General features: G+C 39.8%; 1 protein-coding gene across 4 annotated transcripts in view; it reads left to right on the top strand.

The window, feature by feature from the left end:
* The window catches only part of DPH6 (diphthamine biosynthesis 6), a 335370-nt gene that overhangs the window by 235640 nt on the left and 86555 nt on the right, over positions 1–13175 (top strand). Inside the window, exon 14 of one of the 4 annotated variants that reach the window (XM_078391934.1) lies at positions 1150–2066. The exons of the other annotated variants lie outside the window; for them this stretch is intronic. Coding sequence (XP_078248060.1) covers positions 1150–1170 — 21 coding nt within the window. The 3' untranslated portion in view covers positions 1171–2066. Of the gene's footprint in view, positions 1–1149; positions 2067–13175 lie in introns of those variants that run through there. 4 annotated transcript variants of the gene reach the window in all.

The following is a 13175-nucleotide window of genomic DNA, read 5'->3' on the forward strand; positions in this document are numbered from 1 at the left end:
ATATACAGTGGTGCCTCGCATAACGTTTTTAATTGGTTCCAAAAAAAAAACCTTATGCGAAAAAAACTTTATGCGAAACACCATTTCCCATAGAGATGCATTGGAAACCGGTTAATCCGTTCCAATAGGCACGGATTGCCGTCCTTAAGCGAAAAAACCCATAGGAAACATCGTTAAACGATACAATGTATCCTCCATTGGAATGTATTGTAGCTGACTCAATAGGTTTCAATGGCTTTGCGAAGTCAATTTTTGCAAAATTAAGTGTGTCATAAAAGGGTCAAAAATGGTTTTAAATGCTTGGATTAGCTTCTGCACCCTCTAAAACGGATGCAAAAGTTAATTTGGCTTTGATCTGACTTTTCGTTAATTAATGGTGAATTTTTTCCCCCAACTTTTGACAGCTGTCAAAATCTGACAGCTCCATTATTTCCTATGGGGGAAGAAAAAATTCACAAAAAATTAATGAAGACTCAGCAACTGTTCTAAATTCTTGGGTTCGTTAGAGGACCCCCTAAGTTGTGTGCAAACCTGATTTGGCTTTGATCTGAACTTTCGTTAATTTTTTGTAAATTGTTTTCTCCCCCATAGGAAAGCATGGAGCTGTCAGATTTTGACAGGTCCATTGGTTCCTATGGGCCAAAAAACAAAAATTCACAAAAAATTAACGAAACGTCAGATCAAAGCCAAATCAGGTTTGCACATGACTTAAGGGGTCCTCTAACGAATCCAAGCATTTAGAACCGTTTTGGACCCTTCTAAGACACTTTTTAAATTGAAAACAAAAAAAACGTTAAGCGAAGCAGGGGACCTAAAACCAAAAACGTTAAGCGAAGCATGGTCCCAAAAACGCTATGCGAAAATCACCCATAGGGAAAAACGTTATACGAAGCACAATCTGCCTCTGAAAAAATAAACGTTAAGCGAAAAAAACGTTAAACGAAGCAAACGTTAAGCGAGGCACCACTGTAGATGTATCAAATGTGTGTTGGAAATGTGAAGCACATGTGAGAAGCTATTATCATATGTGGTGGTCATGTAGAGTAGTGAAACAGTATTGGAAAAGAGTACATGCTGTGTTGCAACAAATATTGCTTTGTAAGGTGTCATTAACCCCAGAACTGTTTTTATTGATACCTGATAACATAGATAAGACAAAGGAGCATATAGTTATATACATAGTCACTGCAGCCAGAATTCTATATGCCAAAAATTGGAAGAGTCCGACGGTACCGAAACAAGAAGATTTTATAGAGAAGATACGGGAAACATCGGAAATTGACATTTTATCAGAAGTGATGAAGGCCTGTCCTTTACAAAAGGCAACTGAAAGATGGGACTTATTCTATAAATGGATTGAGTCAACAGACATCTTATAAAGAGCATACATTGAAATGAGAACTTAAATCTGGAAGGTAGAAAATAGTAAAAAGAGCAATTTGGAATTTTGACATGGCAATATGTATAGAATGGATCTTAGTATGTCATTGTTTCTCTTTTCCCCCTTAACCTCAATCCCCTTTTCCTTTTTGTCACCCTTTGTTAAAAATAAAATATTAAAATAAAAAATGAAAAAGGTCAGCAACCACACTATCTGGGTTGTCCGGGACATCCAGATCTTTCTGGTATAATTCCTCTGTATATTATTGCCACCTCTTCTTGATGTCTTCTGCTTCTTTAAGGTCACTACCATTTTTGTCGTTTATCATGTTCATCTTTGCACAAAATGTTCCTTTATTATCTCCAATTTTTTTATACAGTGCTCTATTTTAGGTTATCTGATGACCTCTGGAGTAAGAATATTTGCTAATTATAGTGAGTGCAATGAAATTTGTGCCTGCATTTCTATTTAAGCGTACATGATTTCAAAGTGGTGTTGTATGACTTTAAGGATAAACATTATGATCTGTGATATAGTGTATCTATATTTCTAAAAAAGGGTTTGGAGTCTTCTGTGTCATGACCTAGTCATTAGCCTATAAGGTTTCTCATGGTTCTCTTTTGTCTCCTTGGGAGGTTGTCTGGAGTTTCGGGTTCTGTACCACCGGCACGTGGGTGACACCCATTTTTCTCCTCCTTTCCCTCCGCATCCAAAAAAGTTGTTTCCATTAGAGACCAGTATCTGATGTATGTCAGAGATTTTGGATCACTTTAAAAGGTGATTGCTAAAAGCCATCTGGTGAAAAAATATGCAATTAGACTGTTTTTGGTAGAGGGACAAAGTCTGTAAATCAAAAGAGTGCTATCAATGTAGTATATCTTGATTTCAGCATGATTTTTGTCAAGATCCTTAACAATATTCTTGTGAACAAGCTGGTAAAATGTAGGCTAGATTATGCTATTGTTATATGGACTTGTAGCCTGTTGATGAGTTGTACCCAGAATGTGTTCATCAGTGGGTCAGCATCATCCTGGATAGAAATGACAAATACAGTGGTGCCTCGCATTACGACGTTAATTCGTTTCAGCGAAATCGCTGTAAAACGAAAATGTCGTAATGCGATTTTTAAAAGCCCATTAAAACCCAATTAATGCATTCCTAGGGGCTTGAAACTCACCGTCCAGTGAAGATCCTCCATAGCGTGGCTATTTTCGCTGCCTGTACAGCGAGGAATCTGTGCCAGAAAAGAGCAGGTGGCCATTTTGTTTGCCCGGTGGCCATTTTGAAACCGCCGATCAGCTGGCCGAAAATCATTGCTTTGCGATGATCGGTTCCCGAAGCAGGGAACTAATCATCACAAAGTGACATTTCCCCATAGGGAATATCATTTTGCGATCGCTTTTGTGATCGCAAAAACATCAACATCTAGCGATTTCGTCAAACGAAGCACCCATTAAGCGAGGCACCACTGTAGAGTGCTATAGGGTTCTTTCCTGTAGCTGGTGTTATTCCTTATCTTGGATAAAGGCATGGACGTCATTGTCATACAATTTGAAGATGGTACCAAGCTGGGCGGGGTAGCTAATACTTTAGAAGACAGAACCAGGATTCAAACTGACCATAGCAAATTGGAGTACTGGGCCATAACCAACAAAGCAAGTTCAGCAGGAACTATTGTAGAGGTCTTTATGTAGGTGGGAAAATCAGATGCATAGATGTTGGATGGATGGCATCTGGCTAGTAGTAGAACATGTTAAAAGTACCTAGGGATCTTAGTAGACCACAAGCTACCGTATTTTGCCATTTATAACATCCCACTTAATAAGACCACCACCACCCCAATTTTCTAACCCCAGAATTAAGAAAACATAGCTTTGAGGATTCAGTCTCTGGGCTCAGAATGCCGGACATTTTGTCTCTATTGAATCTTGAGCCTACAGGTTCCACCTCCAAGGAGGTGTGTTCCAGTTGGTTTGTTCAGGATCAGCTGACGTCAGTTCCATAAGGCTCGTGATTGAAGGAAGCTAAGTCTCCTGACTGTAGGAAACTAAGCCTTGTGGCTGAAGGAAGCCTTTTACAGAGGCAAGGCATGTACTGTTTTGTTCTCTCCTCAGCTATCTCAGCTTACTTCTGTGTAAAAGATGCCCCTCAATTTTTAGGGTGATGATTTTAGGAAAAAGTAGCATTTTATAGATTGAAAAATACAGCAAACATGATGTGTGATGCAGCAGTAATAGCAGCAGCAGCAGCAGCAGCAAAAAAAGCGAGAAACAAATAAAATGTTAGATTGCATCAACAGAAACGCTGTGTCAGAATCAAGGGGAAAAATAATACTACTTTATTCTCTTTAGTTCAGACTTTGTCTGAAATATTGTGTTGAGTTCAAGGCACTTTATGAAGAGTAGCTACAAACTGAGACATATCCAGAGAAGGACTACCAGAGTGGCAAAAAGTCTAGAAATCAAAAACATATGAGAAATAATTGAGGTATATCAATATATTTAGTCTGAAGAAAGCAAGAACAAGAGGCAGTATGATAACCAATTTCAAACATTTGAAGAGCTGTAATAGAGAGGTTGGATCAAGCTTCTTTTCTTTAGCTCTAGAGGTTAGTACCCAAAGTAATGGATTCAAATTACAAGAAATTTCCCCTAAACATTTGTAAGGACTTCTTGACAGTAAAAGCAGTTTGACAGTAAAATGGACTGTTTTATATGGTGATGAATTCTCCTTCATTAGTAAGCATCCTTCAGTCTTGAGAGACTCTGGTAATGTGCTCTGAATAGAGGTCTTGGAACAATGTCTAGTGTGGCTGAGAAGACCAATTCGAGAGTGACAATCTTTTCCACACTGAAGACAAATACAATCTGTCCCCTGTCCAGCTCCCTGGTTTTGCTGCTTCCGGGACTGCCTCTTTGCTCAGCCTGCTGGACAAGGGTCTCTTCAAATTGGGAGAGGCCGTGATGGCCTGCCTCCAGGCTGAACGCTCAAGTGTCAGGGTTTGCCATCTGTTGGGGTCTATTCATAAGGCCTTCAGATCCGCTTGCAGATATCCTTGTATCACAGCTGTGGTCTCTCTCTGGGGCACTTTCCCTGCACTAATTCTCCATACAGGAGATATTTCAGAATCTAGTTGTCAGCCATTTTCACGACATGCCCAAGCCAACATAGATTTCCCTCTTCTAATATCTCCTTTATTGATGTTTCTGAATTAGAGGTTAGATGACCACCTCTCAATGATGTTTAACTACAGAGTTCCTGCTGTGATTGGGTTCTTTTGAAAGTATTGGCAGTTCCTCTGTTTTGGTGGGAAAAAGAGGCAGAGACTGTTTTACAACGTTTTCTTCAACTTTATTAACTTGCGGTGTTTCTGACCTCAGACCAACAAGGTCAAAACAAGATAAATCTGGCAACTGGCCATAACTTCATTTCTTCTGGTGTTCCACTTACTGCGGTGCAGGGCCGAATCGTTTGCGGTCGGTGATCTTTCTCAGGTGTGCACTCTGCATCACACACACAATTCCACAACACAGGTGGCGTGCCCAGTCCCCTTCTTTCAGCGGAGAGTTGTAAACCGGTCCAGGGCGAATCACTTTCTTCCCTCAACCCTGCCCTCGTGGAAACACTGTTACTGTCCATTCTAGAGTTTCATATACGGTTTCTCCTTCCTTCACAATCTCTGGATCAGGTAGTAAACCTACTCCTACTTTGAGGTTCGGAAAGTCCTTTAACAAATCCCTCGCTCGCTCATATTTCCGTTCTCCTTTATCTATTTTTAATTATTTCTCCTCCTTTCTCTCTCTTTCTATTAAAGTGTCAAAAACCCTTCCTTCCTCCTCTTTTATACCTTCCTCCCACATAGATTTAACTCCTCCCCTTTCTTTCCTTCCCCGTCCTCTACCAGACAGATCTCTATGTTCATTTTGTCCTCTCTAGGTGCTCTTGACGTTGAAGACAGCACACTTGCCTCCTGATCTCCTTCACAACTGCTTTGAGATCCTTTCCAGCTCTATCATGATTCTATTTATTTATTTATTCATTCATTTATTCGATTTTTACCCCGCCCCTCTAGACAACGTCTACTCTAGATATTAGCTTCTTCTGTCATAATTCCTTGACTTACTCCTTCCTACCACTTCTGCTGTTCCGTAGGGCAGTTTGTCTATTACACTGTATGTTTCACCCTTTCACATGTTGCAATTCTAAATTTTACTCTTTTTAAAGATGTTGTGTGCTAAGAAATGTTTTACTTCAATTTTACTTCTTTATGTTGACTGGATAACTCATTGAGTAAGGTATATGGCTGTGGAGCCAGAAGTTATGTGCCCCCCAGAATAGCCAGCCTGTGTGCCCTTGGGCAAGTTGCACAGTCTCAGAACGCCCCTATAAGAAGGGAATGGTAAACCAGACCTGAGTACTCTTTACCTAGAAAACCCTGAAAAGGGTCCCATAAGTCAAGATCAACTTGACAGTACACAACTATTATTTATTATTTCTCTATATTGTTAAGACATTATTCTACGGCAGTCTAGAAATTGTGCTAATAAGGAGATTTCCCCTTACCCAGCTCAGCTCTTACGTGGTAGTTGGTGCTGTAGAGCAGTGGTCCCCAACCTTGGCCCTCCAGATGATCTTGGACTGCAACTCCCAGAAGCCTTCACCACCACCTCTGCTGGCCAGGATTTCTGGGAGTTGAAGTCCAAGAACATATGGAGGCCCAAGGTTGGAGACCACTTCTGTAGAGAATGACGAAGATCCTATGATTTCTGTGTTGTTTCGAGGCACATGGACAGATGCAAGTTCATGTACACTTGTAAATTATGACATCTGATCCCATTGCCTTAAATTACTACCTGCTTCATTAGTTTTCTTGACGGAGAATATGGGCTGCTTTTGCTCAAACATGTCCTCCTCAGAAGGTTAAGGATGCATGGGCAGCACTGCTCTCTGTTGTATAGAAAGTCTCTTGCGATTATATTATTGCTGTTGGTCATGTAATTAGGGGAAGCCCAAAATAGTAAAATGCTGCAGCAAACTGTTACAAGGTCCTATATAAATTCAAGTCAAAAACAATATGTAATCCTTTTTGCCAGTTGTGCCGTATCAGGATTATGGACCTATGTTGTATTCAAATGTTGTGAATTGATCCCAGCTTTACTCTGTGAAACAGAACATTCAGTGTGTTCAAAACAGCGCAGCAATAGCAGGACTTAACATCTTGTGCTTTGCAAATTTCATTTCCCTGGAGTCAGGATTAAATGAATCTTTTATATTCTTGTGAGGTAATTATAGTGTAAGTATTTAGCACAGGCCACACTTAGTGGAACCCTAGATGCCTCTGGAATTATTGTGCCTTTTGATTCTAGCCCACAGTGGAACATTCAAACATGAAAAGATGGCCGTGCTTTTTTAAAAACAAACAAGCAAACAAAAATATTCTAGAGAGGAAAGGCAGTGAAATATGCTGTATGCTTTTAAAAACCTGCATAGATCGAAGTATTTATAACTGAACATAAGCACCAAAAGAGTAGTGAATTAATGAATGGTGTAATACATGGCTTTAGCTATAACCTTAATTGGAAAGTGTACAAAATATGTATGATTATACAAATAAATGTGTCAGGGGAAAAATTGACTAGAGGGAACACAAAGAAGGGTATTTGCACCCCTTCTTTCTTTGTGTCATTCTTGTGTCTGTGGTTGCTCTGTTGCCTGCATGGAACTTTAAATAGCTTCCTGGACGAGCCACTGATCCTGAACCAGGAAATTCCCCATTGGGGCTGTTTGGAGGTAGCTCCAGATGAAAGAGAATAAGTGGTGATTTTTGACACATATTCTCTCTCTCTCTCTCTCTCTCTCTCTCTCTCTCTCTCTCTCTCTCTCTCTCTCTCTCTCTCTCTCTCTCTCTCTCTATATATATATATATATATATATATATATATATACGTATATATATATACACACACACACACACACACACACACACACACACACACACACACACACACACACACACACACACACACACACACACACACACACACACACCTTCCAAGTTTTCCCCCCCATGTTCACAAAACTGCACTGTCCAGACATAAAAAGGGAGATGTCAGCAGATTTGAGATAGCTATAAGGCTTGCAAGGATATAAAAATCCCTGAGAGACTTCCTCCTCACCTCAAAGCTAACCTGGTAGCATACAGTGCTCCATTCAACTTGGCCCTTCTCCAGTTGTTCTTATCTTAAAACAGATAGGGCTGTAACTTTGCTGGAGGTGTGGGGACAGTGTCTTCAGCCAAACACATTACTCCACCTTGCAAGGATTTCCAGTCATAGAAACACTGTAAGCATTTTCAGCTCAATGCAGTGACACTTTCCTCTTCAGACCTTGTCACTGAATGTGCAGAGTTTGATTGGCATCTGGGCAACCTATTGGCAGGACTTCCACCTGTGTCCCTCCCTTCCTATCATGATTGCAGCCCTACCCGCTTTTAGACTACGTATAATGCCTGAAGAGGGCTTTAGCATTCCTTAGCTATTAAGCGAGCTCCATTCCCATCAGGCTGTTCGGGCTGGGTGCTGTGGTTCTTTTTATGTACTTCTGCAAACAGTGGGGTTCCACTGAGTATTCTGATCCTTTGCCTTGTTTTTCTGTATTCCTGTTTTGGCTCTAGTTCAGTAAGGGCTCCCTATCTGAGTTAACTGTTAAGGAAATTGACGTATTGCATGGACTTCGGAGAAGGAAGACAGTGACTCTGCCAGTGTGAGGCTGTCTAGAACTATAAGTAAAAAGAAGCTGCGTATTTGCATAACATTTGCCGTGGAGAGCTAAGAGAGGCCATGCAACCCGACTGTGCTGGGTTTGTCGAGGGGGCAAGGGAGCAGGCACTTCAATTTTTTTTTTTTTTTTGAGGGGGGAGAATTCCATAGCTGAACCTCTGCAGGCAAGCCCAAAAGGGAGAAAGAAGTTGCAAAGAACTATCCTTTCAACACTCTTATTCCTTCTGCTTCATTTGTCATATTCTTCGTGTACAATATCTGCTTATTAATATACTTATTTTAATTATAGCTGTGCCTTTACCTTCCATTCCTTAGTGTCAGGCACTCTGCTCTTAAAATGCTTCTGCCTGGAAGTCTGTGAGTTTCAATGAGTTTCACGGAGCTTATGTCCAAGTAATTGGGCTTTGGATATCTGAGAAACAAAGTCGTAGGGGAGGGTTTTTGGATTCCCCCCCCCCACATACACCCTTCATTTTCTTTTGCCCTCATTGTGACTTAAATACTTACAGTGACTTGAATGTGAACTAGTGCTACTTTAATGCTGCTTGAACTTTCACACAGCGCACAGTGCCAACTACTGACCCAGCAACATGTATGCCAGCTCAGCAGTGAATAATCACTTTAACTACTCTGTGTTTTTCTTTTTCATCCGTGAAGCAGAATAAATGCTTTTGGCTAGTATAATGCATTCTTGCAGCACTCTGTCAGATCTCCATTTGTGATTTAGCCTCCTTCTTTTTATTCCCTCTCTTCTGTGTGCCAGTTTGCCTGTAAAGATTAAGAATATCTTGCAATAGATATACAGAAAGAGGTGTAGACATAGATACAGATGTAGGTATAGAAATTTGCTGTGCAGCACAGCACTTATATATCTACAGTACTTGAAAGAATGCCCCACTAAGCACATGGAGGCTTTGTTCACAAGCAAGTGGGTCTTAAGATTACAGTTGTAGGTTTGTTGTAGAGCTTCAGTGTTACCCTCCAAAACAGTACCCCATGATCATATAGGTGAACCTTTCGTTTGTGCTATGAAGTCTGAGCCTTTCTTAAGTAATCGTAACTGAGTAATGTTGTACTGAGGTATATTGAATAGAACACTGCACCAGTTAATTTTCACTACCTAAAGTTAGGCAATTAAAATGTTGGCGTCTACTATCTAGAGATTGACATGGGAAATGGTTGAGCCCATTAGCTCTTTCAGCAGCCTTTGATAGCATGGAGTGTTTGTCACAACCACTGGACCTGGCAGGCATTCTTGGCATCCCTTTTGACTGCTGTTATTTCTTGCTGGCATGAAACTGATGATGATGAGGGGTTGCTAGTAATCTCCCCGGGACCTTCTTTTGGAGGAGAAACAAAGGGAGCTGCCTTATCCCCAGGTCAAATTATTTGTCTATACAATCCAGTATTATCTGCCCTGATTGACAGTGGCACTCCAACGTCTTGAGCAGAGCCTTTTCCCATCATCTGCTACCTTATCCTTTCAACTAGAGTTGCCAGAAACCAAACCTGGAACTTTTCTGCACTGTAAGCCACCCCTGTGGTCCCATCCTGGAAGACTAAGGGTTTCATGCTAAACTGTCTCATTTATGTGAAAATGGTGAAGTAATTAAAACTGAACTTACACAAGTCAGAAATTATAATAGGCATCGGGTCTAGTGATACAGAGAAAGGTAACATTGATTGGTAACATGATTCCTCTAAATACACAAGAATTACTTTGACAAAGACATAATATCGAATATAGGCTAAAGCAAATGGCTGCCACTTTCCGTGCCATCCAGAGGGGTGTGGCTCCCTTCAGTATATACATACATCTTTTAAAAAGAAAGGAAAGTAATGCCATCTGCTTCAATCCTGGGATACAAAGATACATATTAGCATATGATTACTATATTCTAAATTTCTATGACAAATCTAAGATTGCAATGAAGATTTCTTGTAGAACTCAACTCTCCATTCAGATGAGTGCAAAATATTGAAATTTAAGCAGACTTCCAAAGACATTCTCTTAACAAGTACAGTGGTGCCTCGCATAGCGACGTTTTGCTGTTAATCCGTGCAGCAAAAATCGCTGCTAGGCGATTTCATCACTATGCGATTTTAAAAAGCCCATAGAAATGCATTAAAACCTGTTTAATGTGTTCCTATGGGCAAAAACTGACCTTAAAGCAAAGATCCTCCATACGGAGGCCATTTTCGCTGCCTCTTAAGCGAGGAATCCGTGTGAAAACACAGCGGGCAGCCATTTTGGAACCACCGATCAGCTGTTAAAAAATCATCGCTTTGCGATGATCAGTAAGCAAAACAGGAAACCAATCATCGCAAAGTGAAAAAAAAACCATTTAAAACATCGCAATGCGATCACTTTTGCAATCACAAAAAGTTAATCACTATGCAGTTTCGTCGCTAAACGGAGCGCCCGTTAAGTGAGGCACCACTGTATATGAAACTCCCACCCTGAATATAAATCTAAACAATGATGTATAGCAATGAAAGATTTTAAAGATTAAGTTTTATTATTGTTTTTTCTAATTTAAGTGTACCTTTACATCTGACTTAGACTTCTTCCATCTTTAGATGGAATTAAATTCAAAAACATTAGCTATGTTTTTGAACTGGACAGAATAACACTTAGAGAGACTGATAGTCTGTGATCATATTCCTTGTGCTTTATGTTGCTATCAATTTATGGCTTTATTCCTTATATAGTAATCATTTTCCACACATTGTAATAGATATATTGAATTATTTATGTTTGAATGGTATTTCAAGGAACCTTGACTTTAATCATTATTCTTATCTTGTCTTTGGAACCTATATTTTAGGAAGGAAAATAACCTTTCAATATAGCAATTATTTTCTTATCAATTTCATATTTTCATATCCTCTTGCTTAGCTGGCATATAGCACTTGACTTTGCATTTAGCTCTGCAGGAAATATCTTAAACATTATTATTACAAAGGGGAAAAAATCAAAAATCAAAGTGAATTCTTACTACAATGCTGCTGTACAGGAAGGTGCAATTGCTGTAACAGCAGCCTGCATTATATTCTAGAACTAACTCACAGCTTGATAGAATGTCCCTGCTGGGGAAGAAATGTAGGGGAGCTGGCAAGAGTTTTACCACATCTGTTCCCCGCTGCTAATAAGCTTTAACCTGTTTCATTTTTATTATGCTTACTGTTTAGATATTTTGCTTCCAAAATTATTTCTGCAGCTCTGAGAATACTTAAAAGGGTTTGTGGCATGAAGGGCTGTTTAAATATGTAAGACTGTCAGCAAGGGAGAATATAGGCCATAATGAGTAAGATGGCTGCCTTCTGCTTCTTGTGTTTTCAGAGTTGAGTCACTGGGGTTCCTGAAAGTCTGAGTGGCAAGAGTCTAGCACATACGTTTTCTCTACTACCAAGAGTAATGAAGTGTGTATCCATCAGTTTATAAACACATTCATTCCTAAAAATTACAGAAAACTGTGTAATTGTTGTCACGTTTATTTCTTTTGAGTATCGATCTTTCTTGTTCACATAAGATTACAAGTGTGCATGTAATATAATCAAGGTTGAGCCAGTCAGCTGTATTCAGATACAGAAAGTTACTCAATTCTAGAATGCCTCAAAATAATCTATTACACAAATTTTCAGTTTTCTTAATTTCTGTCTTAACAGCATGACATTGTTTTCAAAGTCACAGTTTGAACTCTTTCTCAGAGCTTTCTGTGTGAAAAACCAACCTGCCTCAATGATTTGATTTTAACATGGTGAAGTGATTTACAGTGTGATAATTAATGGAGTTTTTTTAAAAAAAATGTTACTGAACTGTGGCTGAAATCCTGTTCCCTAACCTAAAACAGCATCAGACTGAAAACGTTATTAACAAGGGTGATTTTTTTTCAAGAATGAAACATTCCCTACAGTGGTGCCTCACTTAACAATTTTAATTGGTTCCAAAAAATCATTGCTATGGGAAAACATCGCTAAGCGAAACGTGGTTTCTCATTGAAATGCATTGAAAACCGGATAATCCGTTCCAATGGGAACGGATTGCCGTCCTTAAGCGAAAATTGCCATAGGAACCATTGCTAAGCGAAACACAGTTCCCCAATTGAAATGCATTGAAACCTGTTCAATGCAGTTCAATTGGGGGGGAGGAATTACAACAAATTTAAAAAGAGTCAGAACAAAGTCAAATTAGTTTAACAAAGGGTTTATTAAGTGCACTTATGATTTCAAGCATTCTAAACATTTTTAAACATTTTTAAACATATAAAAAACAGCCAACATGAGGCTGTCAAAACCATCGTTAAGCAAAACAGGGGGACCCAAACTGTCATTGCTATGTGAAGAATGGTCCCAAACATCGCTATGTGAAAATCACCCATAGGGAACATTGTTAAACGGAGCGCAGGATCGCTCCGAAAAAGTCATCGCTAAGCGAATTCGTCGTTAAACGAAGTGCTCGTTAAGCGAGGCACCACTGTAGTTTTCTCTTGAAGCTTCCATGGCTGCCATGTAATCTCTTCGTTATGAGGAAGCCGTGGGACAGGAAGTAGAAGTCTGCAATGACCAAAAATTGCTAAAGTCACAATGTTATCACTTGCGGCAATTTTCACTGATTAAAGACTCCTTCATCCCATTCTCTGTGTCCTCCTACTTACTGAGGATGAAAGCGATTACATGGAAGCCTTGTGACAGAAGTAGGAAACATTTCATTTCTGAAAAATCACCCCTACTGATGACATGGTCAGACTTATACAGGTGTAAGTTATGGAACAGGATTTCAGCCAATATGTTGTGCCTTTGAATATGGTAAAGGTAAAGGTAAAGGTTCCCCTTGACAATTTTTGTCCAGTCGTGTTCGACTCTAGGGGGCGGTGCTCATCCCCGTTTCCAAGCCATAGAGCCAGCGTTTGTCCGAAGACAATCTTCCGTGGTCACATGGCCAGTGCGACTTAGACACGGAACGCTGTTACCTTCCCACCGAAGTGGTCCCTATTTATCTACTTGCATTTGCA

This window comes from Pogona vitticeps, chromosome 1 (assembly GCF_051106095.1).
Source record: "Pogona vitticeps strain Pit_001003342236 chromosome 1, PviZW2.1, whole genome shotgun sequence".
Classification (NCBI taxonomy): Eukaryota; Metazoa; Chordata; class Lepidosauria; order Squamata; family Agamidae; genus Pogona; species Pogona vitticeps.